We start from the raw sequence: 25,733 nt of genomic DNA, 5'->3' as shown, positions 1-25,733 counted from the left end.
GCTTTCACTGGAGCCTGTTACGGTTGTCTCAGAGAATCCCCCGCCCCTCCTTGTTTGTGAAGTTATAAATGAGGGCTCACCATCCAGTCAAAGTGATTGCTCAGCTGTGTGATCCGCGTTGGAATGGCTGTAACATGGCGGAAACTCGAGGTCTAAGCATCCCAAGTCTGTTCTCCTACCGACACGCGAAAAGAAGCCTTTCTTTCAGGGGCTAGTCGTTGGAGAACATGGCGGGATAGTTTCCAAGTATATTATTTGCCTTTTGCATTCCGGCGCCCGGTTGTAACTATGAAAGCTGTTTTACGTTTGTCCAGCACTGGTCTGAGAACTCCCTCAAAATGAGCAGCAACGCAACAGGTAACGACTCGGGCGCCGGAGCGATTCGCTTTTTATTTTACTTTAATTGGATGTTTTCTTTTAAAACCAAGGTATGGATATTGTTACCTTATATTTTTTTCTTGCCGACGATAAACTATGGCTTGTTTGTGACGGAAATGGTAGGCTTATTCATGTCCGTGCTATTGCACAGGTGGAGGGAGATTGTATGCCTCGCTCCATTGTGGCGTTCAGCTATCCAGTATTCTAATGTTCTTTTTCGAATTCGTTTTCAGTGATCTTTGAACATTATTTCTGTGGGTGTTTGAAATGTACGAACGCATTCTTCACATTCATTTTTCTAACGATGATGAATGATTGAATAAATGATCTACTGAAATAAAAGATAGAACTCCTACTGAACCGGGTTGCTGTTCTCAACCGTTACAAGACACCAATTTTTTTGTATAATTATCCCCGCAGAATTCCAGAAGCCTTCCCCCTCCCTACCACTGCCTCCGGATCATGTGTTAAACTCGGGAGCAGTCACATTCCCTGGTAAAGGAAAAAAACAAAACGTTGTTTGTTTTTATAGCTGACTTTCTTGGCAAATAAGTGGTGAAATAAAAATCTTGATTCAGCACCTTGTTTTGATAAGAGGGCCGGTCCAGTTTGTACCCCCTAAATATTAAAATTTTTCATATTAACTTTGCATTCCCTGAGCTGTTGGCCTGAGGTTTTTGCTTAATATCAATATAAAAGGTACATTTATGGGTCCTTTTTAGGTGCATTTGACCTGCAAAGTTGTCCTCTGGTGGTGTTCCCAGTAGAGGAACACAAACATTTTATCTCATCTCTGACCCAGGAGGAAGTGGTTGAATTCATCAATTATTTTTTGCGGTTGCACAAGTATGTATCATTATGACCTTGTTACTAGGAACCAGTCAAACTTGTATATCAATGTTATGTTTCTTTGTGTAATGGAATAATTGTTATGGTTGTGCTCTTGAGTATTGTATGCCCATTTGTGGATATGACTTTTTTATGAAACTTGTAGCATAACTGGTTGGAGGGGATGGTATAAGCCTGTTAAACCCTTGATTGCTGACTATTGCACATCTTCCTTAGCAAATACCGGGAGAAGGAGTCCATGGTCTCGGTGGTAGTTGATTTGCGGCAAGCCACCCTAACCACCACAAGATTCATTGCAGAAACCATCCTCCTCCTTGAGGTAATCCTTCCAACGGAGCTCTTGTCTCGAATATTGACAGTGCCCATCTGACCTGCAATTAAAGGCATAATTCTCAAAACTACTGTTGCATCTCGAATGAAATCGAATGGCAAGCTCTCAAAGGTGTTCTGTGCTGTACAAATGCAAATGTGCATCAGTAAAACCGATGAATTGTCACAATAGAATTCCTTGTGCATTTAATAATGGCTAGACTGTCTGAGATGATGACATTCAAAAATAAATTTGTTAATCTCAAGTCTACTGTGGTGGTGTACCCATAATGCACGTCACTGCAGAAACCAGATTTCACATGTACATTTATTTTGGACTGCCATCTGATCTAAATCTTACTAATGAACTTGAAAAGCTGTTTGAACAAACATAGCAGGAAAAATAATTTGTATTCTAAAGACTGATGCAAAAACAGTGGATGCTACATGTACAGGCTATCTCTTCCCCTCTTCCCTGCTTAATCTGGTAATTTACCTCTGTTTTATCAGCCTCAATTGTACACCATTAGAAATTATTTAAAATGGTGGTTCTTTGAAATCTGTGAAATCGGTATGCATCTCCTTGTTTGGATGGTGGAGAATGAGCTTGTGCCTGCAGCTTGCCTCATATGCTTTCGGTTACCTTTTTATTTGCCATGGACTTCATTCCATTATTTGAAGCTAATGTTGTTAAAGGTGATTGAAATGCGTTCTACCCTAGGTCTGACCCCATGCTGTGGGAAGGTGTTAATCATTATTGGGCAAATACTACCCCCTGGCCTAGGTTTTTATGTTTCTATAAATACATGTATGTCTGATGGACAGGATGTAATGTTATTGCTCTCTGTATTCACCCTTCCCAGGTCCATAAGAGGACTATTCACACACTGTATGTAGTCCAGCCTAAAAAGAAAGATGTCCTGAAATTGTTACTTAAATTACTGGTGCCAAGCCACTCAAAGCGTCACATTTCTGCATCCTTTAAGGTAGGCAGGGCTTTTTTTCAGTTGCTTTATGAAATGGTTCAAATGCAACTGACATGCAAACTTGATAATGTAAAGGATAAAATACCTGCTTCTACCCTATAGCGTGTTTTCCTGAAAGAAATCTTCGAGCTGTCCAACTACATTGACCAGAGCCAGTTGACTGCTGCATTGGGAGGGTATCTAATTTACTGCCACCAGAGTTGGGTGATGTTCATCAAGGTATTCTGCCACTTTGTTTTGTCTTCATTTTTATTTCTGTTTACAGATGTATTTGCAATTGTACTTTGAATCTTTCCCTTTATTGGTCATGTTACAATTTACCCTAAATCCAGGGCTTGTAAAGGCAAAGTAAATACCAAGAGACCAGTGATGACACTGTGAACCCTGAATCTTTAAACTGTTCTGAAGGACATAATTTAAAGTGGTTTAGCCTGGCTGATCTGCTTTATCATGGCTGTCTGTTTTGCTACGGTGTGCACTAGTGCGTAGATTATCAGGGGTCTTATGATTGTACCCTAACTATAATCAGTTTAACATGCATTTGTCCACCATCTTGGGCTGATGATCAGTGAGACCTACCTTCCCCCCACCTCTGACATGCATTCTTTTCTGTCCAAAGGTCTATAGGTGTTTGTGTGTTTACATTTGTGCGTTGTCGCAGCCTGTGCCTCGATCAGGGAATCCATTCATGAGTTTCAGCTGAGCGGTTCCGAGCCATTGTTCGTTACCTTGGTGAAGCTTGCGCAATTGCCAAGCGCAGCCGTCTGACCTCATTAGCAATTGAAAGGCAGTCCCATTTGCCATTTGATCATATTCAGTGATGTTCAGCGGGGCCCTTTCAAACGCATCATCCACGTCGAGTGTTCGTTAGCTGCTGTGAATGAGTGAAGTCTTTCCAGAGACGCAATTTGGATTTCGGCACAGTGCCGTCTCTTGTTTCTGCGATGGATCCGTTATAGGCATTGTCCTCTAGATGGGCATTTTGTGAGTACCTAATCAGATGTTGCTCTGGATTTCTGCTGTTTATGGATAGTACCAGTCTATAGCAAACCTTTGCATCAGTGATTTTGTTGGTGTGTTTTGCAGTTCAAATTTCTGCTAATGTATGATGTGTCCCCTTTCTGTTCATCTCCAGGAGATTGATGCCTTTGTCCAGGACTTCCTGTCTGTTGTACACAGGCTCCCTTCATGTATTGCCACCCTACAGACATTATCCCAGCAGCCGGTACCAAGCAGCTTTGAGGAGCTAAAAGAGTTCTGTTCTGTAAACGAGGCTAGGTTTCAACAGCTAAGAAGGTGAGGCTTTGTATTGGCTGTTGAATGTCAGAACCTTTCCCAAAGATGAGAAATACATTGATGGTCAGACCCACTAATAAAGCCATACAGTGAGAGATTTCACTTTTGGTCCAGCATTGCTCTTAAAGGATCAGATTACATACTACTCATGTTGCAGGACCAGCAAAGCATCTTTCCTTGGCTCCTGTGATTAGTGCCCTCCTGGCAACAGTTTCCAAAATATAATTGGAGTTGCTGGTTTTAATTTTCCCTGAAGTATAAGATGACTCTTGTGCTTTAATCTGATTGCTGGTCCTGAACCGATTTGTCGCTGATTTTCTTTCAGTACATTTCAGGAATTAAATCTCAAGTGTTGCTTTGGGCATGGGGATTAGAAACATTGTACTTTCTTCCAATAGAACGACTAAGGATATTGGCAAAGCATATAGGAACTTTGACATTTGGTTATAGGTAAAAGGGGTGATGCTCCTCCTGTTGTTCCTAGGGAGCTGGGCCTGGATGACCTCCTGAGGCACTGTGAGCATGTAGTTGAGAAGCTGCGCTACCCTGAGAATGAGCCCTGCTACCAAGCCATGGCTGGCACAGCCCTCTTCACACACACAGCCTATGACATGCTGCAGAACTACAGCCGGTAAGGCACGGGGCTTCTGTAAACTTAACTGGTTTCCATGACCATTCCAGAGAATTAGAAATGACACTTCATTTTTGTATCCTTGTCTCCGTTGGGTGTTTGTGGGGGTTGAAAGTCTCGTCCTCTTTTTGAAAGGATAACGGTTGCTGTAGAGAAAGTGGAGTTGCTGTGGCAACAGGCGTTCTCCAGAGCTCACCTCCAGCTGAAGGTCCTCCAGCTCAGGAAGGAAGCACAGCAGGTTTGTGTAATGGAAAGCAGGAGTAGCCTGTTTAGATGTTTAACTGTCAAAGAGTTTGAAAGATGTTCCGTTGGTGTCGTTTACTTCAAACTGTTGTAAAAATGCACAAAACTCGACTGTTTTCACTTCCGTAGTGATGGCCATGCTTATGTGGTCAGTATTGTGGAATTTAAATTTCGCAGGCACCATTGTCCTGTAGTGCAGTGATTTTACTGGTTTCTTCCATCGAAACTTGATTTAATTGAATTGTCTGCATATTCATAGTTTGGATGGCGAACTGCATTTCAAAGTCTAATTTATCTAATTATGCAATTTGGGTTCAAATGGGGTAAAGCTGTGTTGCTAACACTCCAAAATAAAGGTTGCCTAATTCCCTGGTTTACAGGCCACAATATTTGCTTTGACTGTTTAAACCCATGCCTACATTGTACTGCACTTGTCATATAGCTTTATTGCGTTATATTTGTATATAGACATGTTTCCTGAACCTAAATGCATATTTAAACTGTTGAAATATTTTTACTTGCCAGGTCAATTGCTGCCATATCAGTATGGGTCCAATGCTGAATGCATTCACTGACATCTGTAATGCCTGTACTGTATTTGGGATTCAATGAGTCCAATAATCATCCGGATGTTTGTATTTTATTGCATTGGGAAGGAAAGAGATTGGCTGGGTATCTCAAGGCTCCCATTTTTTATTTCTGACAACAAACCATTTTTTTAATCTTCCTGTGCACCAACAGATTACTGAACATATCAACAATACAGGAAAGGAGAAGCTCCAGCTGTACACAATAGAGATTGCTAAAGATGCTAGGAGAGCAGAAAGTCTGAAACTGGAGTTTGAAAAGTCCATTTATACTCCAGCAATGGTAATGCCTTATCTATATATATTGTCTGACATGGCCTATTTACGATTAGGCTTGATGTTCATAGCTGTAGACAAAAGGTTCTTTCTGCGAATTATACCTTATCCAACCTGTTGTGTATTTCTGACCTTCTGTAGTGTCTGCTAATGTGTAATGCATTGACGGCATCCATTTCTTATATTGCACATTTCCTGGATGTGGGGTCTGGACTTTTCAACTCTCCTGAACATTTGTTTTCAGGCCCTTGTTCGCCGTGCAGAAGATGTGATCCATACCTTTGAGGAGACAATCCCTCCTGGGGACACCCAGGTCAGGGAAGAGTGGGTGGATGATCTGGAGCATCTAAAGGAGAATTTCCGCACATCTGTTGAGCTCCCACACCAATCCCTCAGAGCAGTCTCTGACTTTTACTATTACTACAACAATGTAAGTGGTCACCTGAAAGGTTGGATTCCTCTCTGTCTCTCTCTGTCTCTCTCTGTCTCTCTCTGTCTCTCTCTGTCTCTCTCTGTCTGTCTCTGTCTCTGTCTCTGTCTCTGTCTCTGTCTCTGTCTCTGTCTCTGTCTCTGTCTCTGTCTCTGTCTCTGTCTCTGTCTCTGTCTCTGTCTCTGTCTCTGTGTGTGGTCTCTTATGGTTTCTAAATACTTTCCACAAGTATGTATTTTTGCTGGTCCTGTTTAAATGAGCCGGCTGGTGCTTCATTTGAAATTAAACTGCTGCTACTTGTTCAGGTTCCTGTCTTAGCGTACTAGTGAGACTCCATTTTGAATGTCCATTTGCATTCATGCCTTCAGAGTATCAGATCAGGTTCCTGCTAAAATCAAGTGGGTAGTTCCATTTGTATGGAGTGCAAGTCGGCCCCTTGCAGGCTCATGTCTGCATAACCAGAGGATTGCCAGAGCTTGACTCTTGTGCAGGGATGAAGTAGAATCTTTCAGGATTCAGCCTAGGTTGGTAATCTGGATTGTTATTTAGGTGCTTTTTAACAAGACAGAAGCTGAAGTGTTGAAATGCACAAATTCTGAACATATTGCTCAAAGTTCAATGGAAGACATTTTTGTTTTTTAAAACTAGTGCGTTTTCGATGGGGCTGAATATATTCAATAAATTGAATAGCACTCCATTATTCCCATTTCAGTTTCTGGCCAATTGTGTATGGTTTGCTTGGATAAGTACAGTACAGCTTTTCTGCTCATTAGATGTCATTAATGCCACAGTGACAATGATTGCAGATTTTGTAGAGAAGTTTCTCTTTGAAACAGTTATTGTATTCGTTTGCTTAAAGGCACCATTTGATCCTGGAACTTGACTGTCCACATGAAGCCTCAAGGGTAAATGGGGGATTGTTGCATGTGTAGTCTGTACTACAGACACTGACTTAAAATAGCTGACCAAGTTGGAGGCGAAATCTCACTAGTACGCTTGCTGTTTCTCATGTGACTCACCCAAAGTGCAACCGCATCCATATTGTTTGTGACTGAACCAGTCACAATGGAGGCTTTCATATCAACCCTCAGATGAAATATTAACTGGTTTTCCGACATGAGCAGGAATGCAACTCATTTGTAGTGCAGCTTTTCAAATTTCACAAATGAGTATGACATTGAGGATTAAGTCAGTGTGAAGCTGGACCAAATGCTTTAAAACACTAATATTGCATGTGCATAAGGAAGAACTGCCATGAGGCACTCTATTGACGTAAATGAACAATGTTGCCTGGCAACCAATAGACCGGAACAGTCATAACTGAATGTGCAAACATGGAACAATTTGTTCTGTTAACAGATTTGTCTGTAACCATATGAACCCATTTAATACATCGTTTTGTGCAGAATGTGATTGTTAATCTAGTATTGTATTTACGAATTTAGGGAAAATGTGGGCTTGTATAGTTTTTCATCAAACGGTACACTTCAGTAGCTTATAACAAGCCAGTCTTGAACAAGAAATTGCATTGATATTAGAAGTAATTTCTCATAAGATTATTTTTTTAAACTAGTGGTGAAACATTTAAAATCAGCAATGTTTGGATTGATCAAATTTAGTCATTTAAAGAGGGGGGGGAAAAAAAGAAAGAAAAGTTTGTATGACTAATGGTGACTGTCTTCCACAACAGTCTCAAAGCTGGTACAACATGGTGCTCTATGAGAACTTCCTCCAAGATCTCCTCTGGAGTAGAACCCGTGATGGCCTCTCAAATCCGCATTACACCCAGGGTGTGAAGGCCAGTGGTGTCCCTGTGTGGAAGCAGAAGATCTATGAATTCCTGAAGAAGAATCCTTCACCTGAAATGGATGATTTGGTCCAGCTTGCCCACCTTGCCAATATCATCCCTGATGGCCTGCTACAAAAGACAGGGAAGCAACTGTCTCATCGGTGAGGACATGGTTGTAAAACTTCAGAGAACCTGTCAACCTTTATTTTACTGAATTTGCATTGATATTAAAACCCCTTGAAAGTGAGGCAAGGCAATAATGCATTGAACTATGAAGGTAGAACATTAATGTGCAGATGCAAGGTGTTTGGGGGGGGGGGGCTGTTAGTAATTTATATCAAACTAGAGGTGTCCGTTCAAAAGGTGTATGACCTCAGAATGAGCTTGGTGTGGTGGTTGTGGAGCTGGTTTGTAAATGGGCTCCCTTTCTCCAAACAATAGGTGCATGATCCTGAGAAAGTTGCTGACCTTGCCTGGGGCTGTACCTCTCAATGACCTCCAACTGGCCCTGCAGTGGCAGTATGAGTTTCTGAAGGGCAATAAGCGGGATGTGGATCCACTGGGTCCCAGAGCACCCAGTAAGGACCAGAATTGTACAGAAGGCACAACCAGTCTTCCCAGAGACATGTGTGATGGACGTACCAGGCAAAGCCCTGAGACTCAGCTCAGCAACCTGAGCAAGTGGGACTCTGGCAAAGAGGTTGCACCAAGTCTGGTTCAAGGGCCTGTGCCACTGTCGGGAAAGCCGCCATCACTGAGCTCCTTCGACTCCGGGTTTGACGGTGCCGGAAGCAGCCATTTGGATGCTGGGGCTGGAAGGGACGGCTGGGAGGGACTTCCCAGGCCACAGGGCACCAGGGAGACATTCAGACCGATAGTCAGGCAGCCTCAGATCCATGAGGAGAACTTCTCCAGTGTGTCTGACTCTGAAGACTGCAGGGAGGAGTTTCAGTTTGGCGCTGCAGGGGCCGGGAGCAGCTCGAACGCAAGCATCCAGATTATCCCAAAGATAACCATGGGCTCACTCAATTTTGAAATTAAAGTGAAGCGTTCTGCGACATTGCCGAAGAACCCGTGGCTCAGCTTGCCTGTGGAGGACCTGGAGAGCTCTTACACAGTCACCATTTCACCAAATTCACAGGGCCCCCTACAAGAATCTGTTCGAAGGCAAGACTCATCGGAGAGATCACGGGACCAGCCTACACAAACCGAGGTGCAACCTACTACCCAGGAGTATTCAGGAGGGGAGGAAGAGTCGATGCATGTTGGGGGAATGGAGGTTGGGCCAAGGGAAAGGGTTGGCATTCTGCAGGCACAGGATAGCTTTGAGGAATTGGACCTAAGCCCCATATGCAATATCCTATCTAGCACCATAACCGATTCCCAGGACAAACAGGAAAGCACAGTGGATAGTGTCCCCACTCTCCTCTGGGACTCCTATGACTTGCATAACAACAAACCAGAAGCATACGAAAGGTAATTTGTCATGTTATTCACCTCTGAGAATTGTTTGTTTTGGCTTTCTGTTGTAACTTGAAATGTTACTTGTATGGTGTATGGATTTGAATTAAACCGCAAATGTTCTCTTCACTGTTCCCTTTAACCACAGAAAAAGGCCACTTGTCAGTAGCCTCAAGCATTGATGATCTTTTAGTTAAGTTTATTTGTACATAATTGTTGAACATTAAATATTTATTTGGTCTTCTATTTTTGCAGGTTGACTGCCTCTTTGACTGGAGGGTCCCTAACCGATTGGGACCTAAAAGAGCAGGAGGGTCTTAAAGAAGTTGAGGAAATCCTTGACCGGGCAGCAGGAATACTACAGGCAAGGGTTTGTGCCGAGTTGCATCCTGTGAATTTAGCTACTGTCTCCCTCTCCATGCTAACACCTCAGTCAAATTTAAATGTATAACCTGACAAAATGTATGTCCATACTGCAGGAAGAGGAGAATGTACTTGCACAGGAAGAAATGTTAGATGTTCTGATGGAGGTGGAGAATGGCAGAAAGCACTGGGGGTCATGGGACAGTGAGGAGCAGCTGAATATGGTAGGACATACCACACTCCATTCAGCTGACAATCCACAAACAATTGAGCCACTGTTCTGCCTGTGGGAATCTAATTTCACTAATTGGATTGGGATTCCACCCACAAATTTAGTTTGCACAGCATTTCAAGAACTTTGAAGTGGGCCTCACCATTCACTAAGTCTTCAGTTGTTATTACTTGTAGTAAATATGATTGATGTAAAGTATTTATTTTGATTAAGCCAGATATAATACCAGTTTCAGGCCTTTGTAGGCCATTGTGACTTTTTTTTGGGTATGCCATATATTTGGAAAACTGCGCCGCTTGAATTTCTTTTTGAGAGGATGATTACCCCCCGTTCTTCAGTAAAAAAAATTCCCCTTTTTACAGAGATTTCTCATGTTTTATGCTAAATGCATGTCTAGGTAGGGGATTTAATTGATGCATTGTGGGGGATATGCCTCTACTCTACAGAATTGTGAGTTGATGGTGAAGTTGTTTTAGTCATAATTGCTGCCATACATGAGGATTATGTGGTGTTGCCATATAACTGCAAACAGTAATTTTATGAGACCGATTACTATCTAAAATATCTAACAAAATTTGGAATTAAAATCTATAATTAAAATTGCCGATATTAATTGGCAACGTGTAGATTCCACTTTGGTTAAGATGGGCTTAGACTAGTTACTGCGAGGTAAGCCATGTCTGTGGAGAAGTAGTCGCTGTGGAGAACTCTGCTTCTATATGTGTATGTCACTGAAGTGTCTAGTGGAATCATGGGAAGTGTAGTCACATGTTCCCTACAATTAGATCCATCTACCTTTTACATTTTAAACTTACATCTGATGCTTAAAATTCTCCCATTCCAGGTAACCATGTCCTCTAGTGATTTACTGGATGCAGGCATTGTTGGCTTTGAGGATGGCCCCCTTCCAACCAGTATTGATCAGGGCACTGAATATACCCCACCTGAGACAGAGCTCAGTGTCTCTGATTGCATCACTGCAGACGACAGCCGTGTAGCTTTTGGGTCAGGGATGTTGACCAGAGAAAGTGGTAGATGCCATGTCCTTGAAGAGCTGAAAGGGCTCCATATTCTAGAAGAGAAAATAATGGAAGAGAACTTGAAGATCTGTGAGTTTAGACAATCTGAGGAAGAGGAGCGACTTATTGAACGTCAGTCTGAGCAAACCCCATCAAGATGCTCAAGTAACGACAGGAAAATGTTTCTGAGGGAGCTTGAGCAGGAGAAGAGAGAGGTGGAGAAGATGGAGAACAGTCTAGATACAGAGAGGGAAAAGGAAAGTAAACTCAAGAACAGGCTAAGCAGAGGTCGTAAAGTGGTGAAATGTTCAATCATGGATCGAACTTCAAAATTGAAGAACCTTGAGGATAATGCACTGTGTGATGAGCTTGTTTCAGGTTCTAAGAGCCATGCCCCTAACAAAATGCACTTGATCCCTAATCAAAACTATGTTTCAGTTCAGTCCCCTACTAATGAGATCTTAAGTTTGAGTAATCAGGATTATGAGGGTAAGCTTGAAGAGTCTCAGAATGGGATTTTCACATTGAGCCATGCAGAGTTTTCTCTCAGTACTTGTGAGAATGATGGCCCCTCTGAATGTCATGGTTCCTGTGATGAAATGGATACATGCAGTTCCTCCGGTAACTGTGAACCTGCTGTGCCCAATGATACAAGTTATAAATTGGAAGTTGACCGAAGACAATCCCCTCTGAATGATTTAACTCAGTCCATGAATTCCCCAAAAATAATGAAAGATTGTCACCCAGGTGAGGCTGGACTACTGGTGGAGTGTGCAACTGTAGAGAATTCCAAAGGTGAAACACAAGCTGATGGGGTGCCGCCTGTTCCAGATGTTTCCTTGAAACCCACGCCATGTCCCAAACAGGGAGCATTTGACCCTGGTGGTGACACTCCAAAGGTTCCAGTACCAAAACCTAGGAAGGCATTGAAACTCTCAAAGGCTGAAGGTGAAGTGGCAAGCCCAGAGGACCTTGGATGTGATTTGTTTCTTGCATCAGAACCCCAAGCGGACGATCCTGTCGCAACAGCACTCCTAAATTCAGAAGCACTTAGGACACCTCCAAAACCTAAAGAGCGAAAAAACAAACTGTCAACTAAACCTCAAGCTCCAGATTTGACCCCAAACATGAAGGAGGACAGTAATAATAACAATAACACTACTTCAGGTACAGGCCAAAATGTATGTATAGCCCCAGAAAGCACTGGCCTAGAATCTGTTGAAGGGTCTTCCGTGTCCTCAGCCACAAAACCGGTTTCTCTAAATTACCTGCAAGTGCAGCTGGATGCATGCAATACCGTGGTCTCTGAAAATGCTTTCAGTATAAACCCAGCTCTCGAGGAGAGGGAATCCTCTCCACGAGTCTCCCCTGAAGGCTCCATGCTGGAATTTGATGGACTATCAAACAGAACTGATGTACAGAGTGCAGTGGATATACCTGAGGTCCCATCTCTGAGAAGTGTAGCTGTGGCAAGGTCTGTCTGCAGGTCGCCTCTCAATGAGAGCCAGCTCAGCATCAACATGAATGCGGTACGAACATTTGCTTTATTGTAGGAAGCCCTTGTTTTCGATTTGTAAATTTGCTATTTCAGAATGCACCACTTGCATGTACTTTTTTGATTTGGCTATTTTTTTTCACAGATTATGGACTTCAAAACCCCAATCATTCTGGATACTGGATCAGGTCTGGTGAAGGCTGGTTTTGCTGATCAGGACCTCCCAACTACCATATTCCCTACAGTCATTGGAATACCCAAATATGAAGTAATGCAGATCTTAATTATCAGTAGTCTTACTTTGAAGCACCAATCAATAATACTGGGTAACATTGAAAGCCTGACTGACTCTGATTCTGGTAGTTGACAACAGCCATGTAAGCTTTTGGCTTTCCATGTGTGGTACGTGCTGCAAGCACCTGAATACCCAAATGAAGAGGAGGGTAATTGCCACACACATTTTACTTCTGATTTAAATTTTCACATTTGGCAATTCTAGCTTTCCGGTGTGCTACAAATCTGTCAATTCCATTGGCAAAGTTCTAACACTGCTGACTTGATTCAGATTTCTGATCCGCTTAACTGCAGGAGGTCATGAATGGGAACTTTGAACGGGAGTCTTACATTGGACATGAGGCACAGCATATGAGGGGAGTCCTTGCCCTGAAGTATCCAATGAGGAATGGCATAATTCGCAACTGGGATGAAATGGAAAAGGTGGGTAATTTCAAGGCAGTGGTCCCTGTAAAGCAAACATCTTGTACTGCAATCCAGCTCCTTGCACTCATCATGATTTGAAGTGGATATAATTTTTTTTTTTTTTTTTTCATACTGGTGCAGAGTATTGGTTAGTCATCACTCAGTGCTTGATTGGTGTTTTGTTTCAGATCTGGCACCATACTTTCCAGCAGATGCGTGTGGACCCTCAGGATCACCCCGTATTGCTGACAGAGGCAGCAATGAACCCCCGGGAGAACAGACAGCGCATGATGGAGCTCATGTTCGAAACTTTTGGTGTGCCTTATGCCTATGTGGCTATGCAGGCTGTTTTGGCCCTGTATGCTGCAGGGAGAACAACAGGTAGACTCCTCACCATCTGGCCTGTGCTTAGATCATATTGGTTTGATTAGCCCATGCTGCAGTGTGGATCTGCATTTCAACCGTTTGTTACCCTTCCCTACTACCTAATTTCTGATCACAGGTGTTGTGTTTGAATCTGGGGATGGAGTAAGCCATAGTGTGCCAGTGTATGAGGGCTACTGTCTACCTCATGCAGTGCAACGCTTTACCCTGGCTGGCAATGATGTCACACTCCACCTCAGAAAGGTACAGTGCTTCACATTGTCCAATTGTTTACATATAACCAATCCTGTTAAAATGTTCCACAGGGTTTCCTCCCCCCAGTTAAGATGAAAGCTTGTGTTGATCCTGAAGTTCATAGTCTCGCCTCCAGAGCTTGACCGTGTCCTCCCCCAATCGGGTTGTGCATATACTTATCTACTTCATTTTCTCAGCTGCTGCAGGAGCAAGGTGTGTCTATGCGTACGTCAGCAGAGCTGGAGATAGTACGGGAAATGAAGGAGAGGTGCTGCTGTTTGGCCCAGGACTATGACGCTGAGCTGGTCTGTGGGGGGCCTGCCAGCAGGGAGATGTTTTACACCATGCCTGATGGACAGGTCATTCGCCTCACCACTGAGAGGTTCAGGTAACTATAGAGCTGTCCAAACTCTCCCTTCACTGTAACACAAACTGTCACCCCACTCTGTGTAGACACCTTATAGTGTTCAACTTTTGTCCTCTGGGAATGTGAGCCTTTCTTAAAATCACTAGTTGAGCTCTTGGATTGTGAAATGTGATGGTACACATTTCGATATTGACTTTTTATATGGGTTTCATTGACTTTACTTTTTGATATCTTCACACAGGGCACCAGAGATCCTGTTTAAGCCAGAACAGATTGGACAAGACAGCTATGGGATTCATGAGAGCATTTTCAGATCCATTCTTCATACTGACATTGACCTTCGAAAGAGTTTTGTCGGGAATATAGTTTTATCAGGTAATTAGTTCCTATACTTGTGTATGTGTGTGTGTGAGCGAGCTGTAAAAGGCAGGAAAACAAAACGTGTATACTTCATATTCAGAATCTGGAACTTTTAGGCTTTGTCCACAGTCTACAGCCTCTCTCCCTCTCTCCCACTCTCTCCCTGAAGGTGGCAATACTCTCCTCGCTGGTTTGCCCCAGCGTCTCCAGAGCGAAATCAAGAAAATGGTGCCTGCACAACTTGGGGAGAATGTACGGGTGACTTGTCCTGAGGACCGTGATTTCTCTGTGTGGCGTGGAGGAGCTGTGCTGGCCAGCCTCCCTGTGTCATGGATCAGTCAAGAGGAGTATGAGGAGTATGGCCCTCCGATTATCTTCAGGAAGTGCTTCTAAGCAGGCTTGAGCCTGCAATGCTGCTGCGAATTCTCACAAGTGCAATACAGCTTTGTAATGGTGCCAAGTTTCTGAGCTTTTTTTTTTTTTTTTAATCATTTAAAACAAATTGTATTACGTTTTAATTGGTTCTGATGTATACCTTTCTATTCATAAGCATACAAATTAATTTGAGTAACTCAGTGTTATTCAATGTCTGAAAATCCTGGCTTTACACCAAGATAATATATTTACATTATTCCTAAGTATTACACAGAACAAACTTCTAAGCGATTGGGGCTTGCAAATTACATTAATTCATGGTGCTACGGTATCCCTATTTCTGTTGCCTGAAAATGGATTTGAATTATTGGATGTGTAGTGTAGAGCAAGAGATGCAGCACCCCCCCCCCCCCTTCATTTAAATCAGGCTAGTCCTGTTTAGCGCTGAAGTACACAATTATTTTTATATTAATATTATAGTATTTATATATGTACATTTTGTATATCCACAAAACATCTGGAAACATTAGTTACATTTGGAGGGAAGCTATTATCCACAAATTCATGTACTGTGGTCTGAATTGAGTCAGGCGCCTTGGGGTGTATATACCATACCATTTGTTTTATGCATTGAATATATGCTTGCTAAAATTGGAAATTTGTCTAAATGTGATGTCTAACTTGGTGGCATATTTGGGGTATTTGCTCTTTCTGTCCTTGGGACCACTGCATGTGAAGGGCCATTTTATCTATCCATTCTTACCGATCTTGAGGCAGATTCCGAATGAGTGCTTTGGTGCATCATATTGATACATCCATGATGTATGCTTACCTGTCTTTGTCCCTAGTTTTCCCCTGGGTTAAATGTCAGTGGGTTTATCAAGATAACTGGCTTTACTGATGTCCTCAAGCGCTCAATACTCAATACTGCTCAGTATGCTCAATGCTCAATACACAATACTCTTTTCTCTATGATGTAGAAATATTTTTATCGGATTTATCTTGTTCACGTGTGGCTTGATGCACTCTAGATTACCAGCAAAATATTTTTGATTATTTGTGTGCATTCTGTGAAATTGCAGTTTTAATTCACTTGAATCAAGAATGTAATTTGTGCAGCATTGTGTTACTGTATTTGTGCGATTAGATTATGTAGTATTAAGTGTAGATTGATATGCCATCTGAAAAGAAATGAGTAATTGTACCACCTTAAATGTTATACATGCTTTGGATCCCTGATGATAAATCTGTTAAGTGAGGCGTTCTGACAAATCGATGCATCAACCCATTAATGGTATTGTAGAAATGGATATATTGTGGTAAGCACACTTTTTCACTATTTAAATATTTTCCTTTGAAGCACCATTTTCTGCATGTGTTAATATTTTTATAACCATGTTACAATACTTAAATGGGGTTGATGCGTGACTCAATCTCAGGTTTGAAAGCGGGTCATTTGGCAATGTACAGGATAAATATTGTAAGAGCCTTGTCCAAGGACTTGACAATTTATGGCTTTTCGGTTCATTGAACCGCACAAACCTATTTAGGCACATGGGTACAATGTAAAATTTTAATTCTGGAATGTTCCCAAGTGGAATATTTCAGTCCAAAGCACTTGCTTATGCTCAATTTGTTAACCAAGTTATGTCTTGTCTTACATGTTTATGTTTTTATAATAAATTATTTTACAAGCAAGTCTACTTCTCATTGCCACTATGAATAATTTCCACATAGGAAATCTGCCATTTAAATACTGGTTCGTATGAAATTTTGTACTTGCTGTCTACCTGGAGAGGGAAGTTTTAAACTTCAGTGATTTTTACCTATAGTACATGATTAATATAACCATTCCTTTTGCTGTTCTGAACTCTGCTATTTTTAAATGCTGGTTGTATTTTCATCTTTTGCAAGTTTCAGAAACTTGTAAATTAGTGCACATTGCAAGGCTAAGGCGAACCATTGGTCAAATGAAATCGTGTTTATGACGCATGAACAACTATAGATTTGGAGGAATTGTTTTCTCAGTAGAAGGACTTATTTGAGAGAAACGATCGGCTATTTCCGGCTATTTCCGTTACCTCACGTGGGTCCTGAATCGGGAGCGACAACGTTACGTTCTGTTGCTTGTTGCCTTGGAAACCTGGCAATAAACGCTGCTCCGGATAGCTTTTTATTGACAACCAGATTATCTCTTTGGGGATATCGTGAGATGATCAAAGAAGCCGAAAGAACTTTCTGCCGTGAAAATAAGTGATATCGAACTGTAGTTTTGAAACCGTACAAACGCATGCAACTGCGGTTTTCGCTATAAACTCTCATTAACCAACCAGCTTGTCCGTACATTAACTTATTTACCGTCCTGCGATTTACGGCGGTCGAAATTGATAGAATGTTAATTATTTTATCAGCGTTGAAGAGGATTTTAAAGTGATTCTTAACTAGTCAAATAACTGTTCGTTGGTAATTGACTAGTTGTGCAATTCAGAATGTCTCGTGCTCAAGCTGAAAGCGTCATCAAAAATATTATTCGTGAAGTTGCTCAGGAATGTGCGGGGAAAGGACAGAGCGTATCAGAAACTTTGGTTGCGTTTACGGTGAGTGAATGTACCTAATGTATGCTTCAGCATAAAATGAGATGCGAAATCATACAATATTACATGTCTAACGTTACATTGTATGTTGAATATGTGTGCTACCGCTAGAAGTCACAATCAAATTTCGCTGGCTGGCTCGAGTTCAAATAATGACGTGTTCCTCCTCCTTAGGTAAAGGCTGTTGTTTTAGACCCAAGAAATCAATTCAACGTTGATCGGACTCTTACAAACAATGATGTACGAAACCTCATTGAGGTAAAGTATTGTATTGCTGAACATGGTATTATATTGGTTCACACGTTTGCGGGTTTACTTCCTGGCATGACCCTGTGTTTTTAATCTATAAAATACAAAAGGCAAACCTGTCATGCAATGAGATGGTCCTCGCAGCAGTCTGGAAGAGGTTTTGCGCCACTTAGCGGCCAAAATTAAATCTACAGCACAAAGAGGAAGAGGTCCTCACCTGCAAGCTTTTGGAAACTGATTACATTTTGTAACAAACAACATTAGAAATTGAATGTTATATTCCCGGTGTGGTTTTAGTAATGGAAATGAATATACCTTTGTATTTGTACGTTGGATATAGCCTAATACTGATGACAATGCTTTCATTGTAGTTATGTGTTGACCGCCTCCTGGATCAAGAAAGTCCTGCCCTTGACACAATCAAAATGCAGGTCTATTTTGATATGAATTACACATCACGACGTGAGTGTAAAAATGATTGAATATTTAAACCACTATGAAAATGTGCAGCACTTTCTTCAAAAGATATGAAGACATTTTAGAGTGCTATTCAAGGGTTGATTATAAAAATGAAAGCTTTGAGTTTTTACCTGCATTTACTTCTGTTTACAAATTTGAAAATTTTCTACAAATTAGCCTTCATTTACATGTAATATTTCTCCTTTGATAAAACAAATTTCTGAAATGCCCTTATCACTATAAAAAACATCTCGTAAATGTTTTGAGATGTTTACCATGTTACATACTATTTGCGTGTGTGTGCGTGTGTGTGGGTGTGTGTCGTGGTCCAGGTGAGCTCCTGGAGGAGCATCAGCGTGTGCTTCGGTCGAGGTTGGCTGCAGTGAGCCGTGAAATTACAGAGAGCCGAGTCAAGGATCGCGAGGAGCTGGATATCCTTTACCTTGCGATCGTTAGCTATGTGCTGCTTCGCTCTGGCGTCGGCTCCCCTACCGACATCAATACAGTGCGAGAGGCAACCGGTAGGCAACCTGTGAACTCGACACTCTGTACCAAAACATTGTTTAGCTGTACAATAATCAGAAATGACCAATTGTACCTTTAATTTTGATCTATAGTTCTTGAATTGCTTCACTGGTGGAAGCTGAATGACGTCCTGTTTTTCTAACTGGTGTTTGTGTCTGTGGAAGCTGCCTTGCAGAGTGTGTTCCCGCAGTCGGAGATGGGAACCTTCATGTCCCTCCTCAGGAAGGACAAGGAGCAGCAGCTGAATGAGCTCAGCATGATCGTCTTGGGCATCCGTCTCTTCAACAGGGACAGCGGGAAGGGAGGGGAGGGCATCGATGACCGTAAGTTCCCACACATCCCAACAGAGACCCCTAACACTGGACATGGTCTTACGGTCATGTATTTGGTTGTAATTAGCATGACGGTGAAAATATTACTAGAATTTTAAAACCGAAAATTTAGACACTGAGATTTAGAAAGCTTTCTTTGTTTTTAAATCCATGCACAGTGCCTTCAGTCTTGAAAGAGCTCATTTCCACCACCAAGACTGACATTCTATCAGAGCTCAAGGCTTCGTCTGACTTAGCCTGCCAGCAAACAGCCTTGCTTGAGTGGTTGCATGACCCTGTGGACGGGCCCAGTGAATTCTTCATCCCGAAGTCCCTGCTGAACCAGGCGGTGTACAACGTGAGGCAGCACGAAGCTTTCCTGAACATCATCTTGGTGAGCTACATCGCATAGAAGCCAGGTCCCAGCTCAGGTTTTACCTGGATATAGCCTGGCTACTTCTTTGTCAGTTATCTTTCAGGTTTCAACCAAAATTTATCCAGGTTTTCACCTGAACGCAAAGGCGGCTTTTCACCACAATCACGGTCACTGCTTGAAGGCAGAATCAACTGTCAAGTTGTCAAGAGCTATTTTCATATTTACCAAATTCCAGTTTGATAAAACGTTCCATTTATATGGTGCAAAAGCCACAGGATGTTGAATGTGATTGGAATTGTCCCACGTCCCATGTCCGCATTGTATCTTGAATGTTTGCAACAGGCAGACGAAGGCTTATGTGAAATGCAAGTGGAATCGCTGCAGGCAAACCTACGCACACAAATGAAGGACTTAAGGGCGACTGTCGAGTTCAAGACCGCAATTCCAACTGCCCAGGTTTTTGTGAGTGTCCCACAGTTTGTACTGCATACTTGGAAAATATGGACCTGTCTGCAGGGTAATATATGGTAATATAATTCACCATATAAGTGTATTTCGTTAAAGGTATGAAGGTAAAAATTTGGGTTTTGAAATATACAGTTCACGCACTGACACTCTGTACTGAATCATTGTACAACTGCCCAATAATTAAAGCTCATTGGTTGAAAATTGGTTCTAATTGCCGCAGCCAATGCTGTTTCAACGTCAGCGTGTTCACAGAGAAGGGAGAGGGATAAACAGTGTTGTGGTTTGACGGTGTTTGTTGCTGCAATTCTTCTTTTGACCGTTAGGAGTCCAAAATGACCTATTGTACCTTTAAAGTGGGATTCACAGCCTATACCTCTCCACAGCCGCATTTCACAGCTCTGGCCAAGACGTGGGCGGGGCTACAGGATGAGATCGTGCTGCTGGGTGTCCTTGGCAACATGGCAGCCAATCTGCGGCCCTTCATAGCCACGCAGTCCCGGGTCCTTCCTAAAGAGCAACTTGACGATTTGCTGGAGGGCATGCAGGTGAAGAGCGATGAGCAGAGGATGAAGGATTCCTCAGGTAGGTACAGTGAGCCCTCATAAAGCAAGAGTAGTATAAGGGCAGCCTGTAGTCTAGTGGTTAAGGTGCATGACTGGGACCCGCAAGGTCAGTGGTGCCACAATAAGATCCACACAGCTGTTGGGCCCATGAGCACACATCTACGGCTTAGCCTAATCAACTGTCAGTTGCTTTGGATAAAAGTGTCAGCTGAATTACATGTAATGGTAATGTAATATATGCATCCTACCTAATTTATTTGAATTGGAGAGCCTTGGCAGACTGCCAATCTCAGTTCAGATTAAGATCTCAATTCAGTCTTGGCGGATGGAACCACACTGTGCCCTACCGAATAGCACCTCACTTGCCACATATAAACAGTATCACTAATTGTGACCTTTGAGTGTCTAATTGTCTTATGAGGGTTCAAGGTTCTACACATAGGATCTTTGCTGAATTGGCTTTGCTTTATCTGGGTGTTTTATTCTGGTGCCAGAAATTATCTCAAGAGGCTATGGGAAAGAACCTGATTTACTTATTGCATAAGTCTAATTCATCAATGCAAGAACATTTACAAACTTTATATACAAACAGGGTCAAATGTACAGTATGTGCAACATTTGTGAATGGAACGCATTACGAACAAGCTGGACCTGCCAATATTTGGTCTTTTCTGCAGGGAACCCTGTTGATCCCACGCAGTTTGAAAACATAGAATGGCTCTTCCCTGAAACCACAGCTAACTTTGACAAACTGGCTCTTCAGTTCAAAGGAATCTGTGGGTATACACTTGTGGAGAAGGAGGGCTTTCTTTTGCCAGGTATGTAGAACAGTGCTTGTTAACATCTGACATACTGCAACAGGGTAAAAAAGTCTATTTGCCTGTTCATGCTTTTATTGATATCATTCAAATCATCTGATAATAAGGTCAACCAAAAATGAAGTAATAGTAATAATGCAGACTGTCTTGGATATCAAGAGAGAAATCATTGCCTGGTAAATTAATGTTGTGTCGATACATTTTTGTAAATATGAGGGCATTTTATGGTCTCCGTTGTGACCTATATTCAATCAACTTACAAGTACTTACACATGCTACTTTTTCTTTCATAATATCAGGGTTTGTTTTGTGATCGCTGAACTTTTCAAAAATTGTGTTAAAAGAAAATCTCTAAGTCAACGATAAGGATAAGTGTTGATTGAGACTTGTATGTCTCTTTGGAGGATAAAACATTTCCAGTATCCACCGGCCCTGAATTCAAATCTAAATGATGGAACTAATAGCAATCTGAACATTTCTGTATCTAGGTAACCCATATATTGGGACCCTGAAGCACAGAGAGAAATACTACATTTTCAGTTCCAAAGAGGCGGCTTGCAGTTTCGCCGCAAAGCCGGAGGAATACATCGCGCAGGTCGCCGAAATCGCCAAGAAGGCCCCAGAGCTTATTCACCTGCTGGAACTCCACCAGCAGTTTGCCTCTGTCACTCCATATTCAGAGGTGAGCCACAGATCTCACGTTTATTCAATCATTCCCTACATAGCAATGACATTTCTACTGAAGACAACAACCGCTTTTACTATTATGTTTGTCATTTGTCATTTTTTGTCACTCCTTCTTGTTATACATGTACTTGCCGTGAGCTTCTAAATTGAGCAGGTTGTATTGGACTCACAGACTGGTGCATGACCCTCTGTATTGTACTGTGGTTTCTACACATAGCGTTTGGCCCATGGTCTTTCACGTTCTCAGTGTAGATTCTGTAAATGGACAGAAGTGTTTTCCTGAGGGCAGTGCTGCTTTGACAGGTGCAGTCAGGAGAGAGGCTGATGGTGAGGCCCATCGTGAAGTGTGACAGCTGCACGCAAACTGACACACACTTGGTGGAGACAAACATTGTGAGGTCGTATGAATGGAACGAATGGGAACTCAGAAGAAAAGCCATCAAACTGGTCTGTATTCACTTCTCTCACTTAATCGGAAAGCTAATTATAATTATTAAATACATCATGCTATTGTGGTCAAATATAAAGCTGAATGTAATATTTATAAACAGATGTTTTGAACCTGCATTTTGTTTTGGATGCATGAGCACATTTTGGTAGGGTACTGTTTCAGTAGGGTGTCTAATTCACAGGCCAACCTGCAGAGAAAACTGACCCAATCTGTGCAGACGGATCTCAGCCACATGAGAAGGGACAATGTCACCCAGACGTACCCTTCCAAAGACGCTTCCTGCCAAAGCAAGAAGGACGGCCAGAGCAATGTTCCAAAACCGCAGGTGTACCTGGCAGGCCTTCGCGGAGGGGGATTAAAGCCAACGAATATGGTCAAAGCCAATTTAACAAGGGCAGTCGATGAATAACCATCAGCCTGCTAGGATGAGGTCATTTCTGCTGTTGTGTGTGAAATGTCATTCTTGTTCACGTTTCAAATGAAAGTAAAGTGGTTGCATTTTTAAACAGACACATACATGTACAAATAAAATGTAACTGATTTCATACAGAATTGATAACCAGTAGTAATTACTGGTTTTAACAGGTTTCATCCTATAAAAGTATGATGTATAAAACATTGGTGGGTAAAGAGCATGTTGATGTCTTCATCTGAGATATAGTCTGAAGTAAGACAGGGAGAGAGATTGTTTTGAAACACACAACAATTATGAAGCTTTACAGAGAGATCTGTCCAGGAGGTGGCGTCTGTGATCAAATTATTTTCAATCTTTGTCGTACAAAATGGCGAAAGAATCACACTGCATCACTGGAGTAAGGCGAGGGGGAATTCCTATGAATTGCAATGGAAGTCATGAACAGAATCAATGACTTATGACAGTTCTTTGAGATAAGAAAAATGCTTCTCGTGACCCAGTTTCAAACGAATGAAAAATAACAGTTTTTTTATATTAAAATGTCATTACACATGAACAATAACATAAAAAACAAAAGTATATCCCTATATTACTACAATTACAGTCAGTCATCATTAATGTCACCCACATTGGCTTTATTGGGGAATAGGGGGAATAGTAAACCATAAACCATGTAACCCGAATCAGGGGAGACAGTGATGGAATTCACAAGCTCTGTATTTGCTGCTGTTAAACTGTTCTCCAGCCACTGAGCCACAGATATCCCCTACTTCATGCAACAGGCCCAAATTGTACAATTACAACTTTTTCCCCCACATTCTACAGTGTCATGGGGGATGGAATACCAAATTAAATACCACATTTCTAACTTTACAGTCAATGTTTATAACTTAAACATTTTGATTATAGCCTCTGATTTATTAATTAAGCACATTCATACAATTTTAATTTGGAGCAAAGTTCTACCTGCCAAATAAATATGTGCCTTTAGGAGGTATGTACACTAGCATACACAGCAATGGAGCGTGATTATTGATGATGAAATGTAAAAATTCAAAACCAGAGATTTTAAGCAATTAAACATGACCGGTAATCACCTGAAATTGTAATCAAGTTGGTGGCGGTGTGCAAAATTGGCTTCAATAAGAGGGGTAATTATTAATCTACCATTACTCAGTAATCACAAAATCTACAGCTCAATTGAGGTAATACAATTCTGACAAAAGATTTGTTGGAAATCTAACATTCAGTAACCCAACAGTTACACTTACACATGTAGCTGGGATGATAGTATGATTAATGAGTGGTATGCTAATTAAGTTGCACTGATGAACAGGTACATGATATGAAAACTCACCTGGGAAAAGGCATTGGTCTTGCATCTCCATCGGAATTGTAACTGACTGACTGTAAAGACACTGGCAGGCTATATGTGGGAATGTAACATGACATATGCCTCACCAAGGCATTAACTGAGGCTAGTAGAAGACAGTCCTGTAAGCATTTGTCAGTGTTAGCAGATAGCAAATCAGCTGTACTGCAAAACAATAAAAGGAATTACAGAACTCAAACCTTGGTATCAAAACAAATGCTCTAACCTTGAGCATAAGACTGACCCTACAAGTGATCACTGTACATTTCAGGAGATTACAGGTCAGCTGATTAAAGGAGAAATGAGTAAATAGAGTTGGACAGGGGACTTACTGTACCACAACAACTCAGCACAGACCTCACAGGGAAACCACCTCTAGGCCTGCTATTCCACCCCTGGAGAAACACATTCTCATTATGTCACAACTCACTGCAGCTTAATATTAATATATATTTTATCTACTTGCAGTTTAATATTGACATTTACTGCATAAGGAGACATACGTTGTTCTGTCCTCAAATGTGTGAATTTATGGTGTATTTGTCCAAAAAAGAAATGAAACGTAAAAACTCAAATAATTGTCTGATACTTTTATACAATTTGATGTAAATAGGGACATGTAGGGGTGGTATCATGCAAAATTGACATCAACCACATCATTCATAGCTTAATAATACAATTAATGTAAAAGCACATACACCATATTACATTACATTACATTACATTACATTACATTACATGGCATTTAGCAGACGCTCTTATCCAGAGCGACGTACAATGAAGTGCAAATCAAACACAAGTATGAGTGCTAAGAGGACCTGAGAGGACAGTACAGTTCCGAGTCCTAGTGTAAACATACAGATAATCAGAACCCTTGAAGAGTACAATCAACTTTCAAACTAGCATACCACAGCTAGAATACCCTGAATACAACAATACAACAGCCAATAAAAAACAGTATCTATACAAGTAACAATATCTATACAATCTATACATAAGTGCCATTACAGTCTAAGGCTAATCATGGTGGTGAGTTAGGGAGGGAAAGGTGTAGCCTGAAGAGATGAGTCTTCAGTCTGCGCTTGAAGGAGGTCAGAGACTCTGCCGTTCTGACATCCACTGGGAGGTCATTCCACCACCGTGGGACCAGGACAGACAGCAGTCGTGAGCGTGAAGTGCAGGTGTAGAATGTCTTTATTATGGTGGGAAGTTTGATGTTTGTTGTGTATTTGGATGGAGAATGGTGGAGCCTGGGCAGTTGAGGGACAATCCTAACCATAAGCAAAAATATTCCATTTCAGTAAACTAGAATGCTGAATACACCATCCGCTATCCATTTTTAAACATTTCATATGCTTTATCATGCTACATACATAGGCTGTTCTGATTGAACAAAAGACAAAACAGTAGTACAATAGCCTGATTTTCAAGAAGGCCTACGCTAATGATAATAAGTTTGGTGTGAAATACTTTATAACAATACATAGGCCCATTTTGTCTCAGATTGTAGCTTAAATATTCTAAGTAGCTTAAATATTTCCCAGCTTGTAACATGTGAAAGACTCCTCTCTGCTCTCTAAAGGAATCAAATCATCAAACCCAGACTGAGTTTGTAAACACATGTGCTCCAGATTGGGTTGGCACTGTCTGTCACAGTTCGGAGTAAGACACTGACGGCTCTA

General features: G+C 41.6%; 2 protein-coding genes across 3 annotated transcripts; both read left to right on the top strand.

Annotated features, from left to right (window-relative positions):
- Positions 1 to 112: 112 nt before the first annotated feature.
- Positions 113 to 16,461, top strand: LOC133128055 (uncharacterized). Of its 2 annotated transcripts, none has more exons than XM_061241277.1 (23): positions 113 to 357; positions 799 to 873; positions 1,101 to 1,224; positions 1,444 to 1,546; positions 2,400 to 2,522; positions 2,625 to 2,741; positions 3,658 to 3,818; positions 4,303 to 4,449; positions 4,585 to 4,687; positions 5,434 to 5,562; positions 5,800 to 5,985; positions 7,676 to 7,935; positions 8,216 to 9,250; positions 9,491 to 9,599; positions 9,715 to 9,822; positions 10,675 to 12,378; positions 12,490 to 12,612; positions 12,933 to 13,061; positions 13,232 to 13,424; positions 13,546 to 13,670; positions 13,859 to 14,049; positions 14,270 to 14,403; positions 14,558 to 16,461. In XM_061241277.1, exons 1-23 carry the CDS (start codon positions 339 to 341, stop codon positions 14,779 to 14,781), a joined length of 5,622 nt encoding a protein of 1,873 aa, XP_061097261.1. In that variant the 5' UTR covers positions 113 to 338; the 3' UTR covers positions 14,782 to 16,461. The 2 variants fall into 2 exon arrangements, with proteins under 2 accessions (XP_061097261.1, XP_061097259.1); XM_061241275.1 differs by having other exon boundaries at positions 9,491 to 9,605.
- A 582-nt stretch (positions 16,462 to 17,043) lies between these two features.
- cfap206 (cilia and flagella associated protein 206) lies at positions 17,044 to 22,802 on the top strand. Its single transcript, XM_061243829.1, has 12 exons — positions 17,044 to 17,360; positions 17,532 to 17,615; positions 17,978 to 18,068; positions 18,398 to 18,586; positions 18,755 to 18,913; positions 19,081 to 19,295; positions 19,620 to 19,739; positions 20,129 to 20,327; positions 20,986 to 21,126; positions 21,615 to 21,808; positions 22,117 to 22,260; positions 22,446 to 22,802. Exons 1-12 carry the CDS (start codon positions 17,253 to 17,255, stop codon positions 22,671 to 22,673), a joined length of 1,872 nt encoding a protein of 623 aa, XP_061099813.1. The 5' UTR covers positions 17,044 to 17,252; the 3' UTR covers positions 22,674 to 22,802.
- Positions 22,803 to 25,733: the final 2,931 nt, after the last annotated feature.

The sequence above is a fragment of the Conger conger genome, chromosome 5 (genome assembly GCF_963514075.1).
Source record: "Conger conger chromosome 5, fConCon1.1, whole genome shotgun sequence".
Classification (NCBI taxonomy): domain Eukaryota; kingdom Metazoa; phylum Chordata; class Actinopteri; order Anguilliformes; family Congridae; genus Conger; species Conger conger.
This window is presented reverse-complemented; position numbering and strand designations above follow the sequence as displayed.

Coding starts and splice junctions, on each gene's coding strand:
- cfap206 (XM_061243829.1), top strand. CDS start 17,253: ATGTCTCGTGCTCAAGCTGAAAGCGTCATCAAAAATATTATTCGTGAA. Junction 19,296..19,619: donor CTTTCCTGAACATCATCTTG/GTGAGCTACATC, acceptor TGTTTGCAACAG/GCAGACGAAGGCTTATGTGA. Junction 20,328..20,985: donor GAGGATGAAGGATTCCTCAG/GTAGGTACAGTG, acceptor TCTTTTCTGCAG/GGAACCCTGTTGATCCCACG.
- LOC133128055 (XM_061241275.1), top strand. Junction 1,547..2,399: donor AAACCATCCTCCTCCTTGAG/GTAATCCTTCCA, acceptor CACCCTTCCCAG/GTCCATAAGAGGACTATTCA. Junction 14,050..14,269: donor CTCACCACTGAGAGGTTCAG/GTAACTATAGAG, acceptor ATCTTCACACAG/GGCACCAGAGATCCTGTTTA.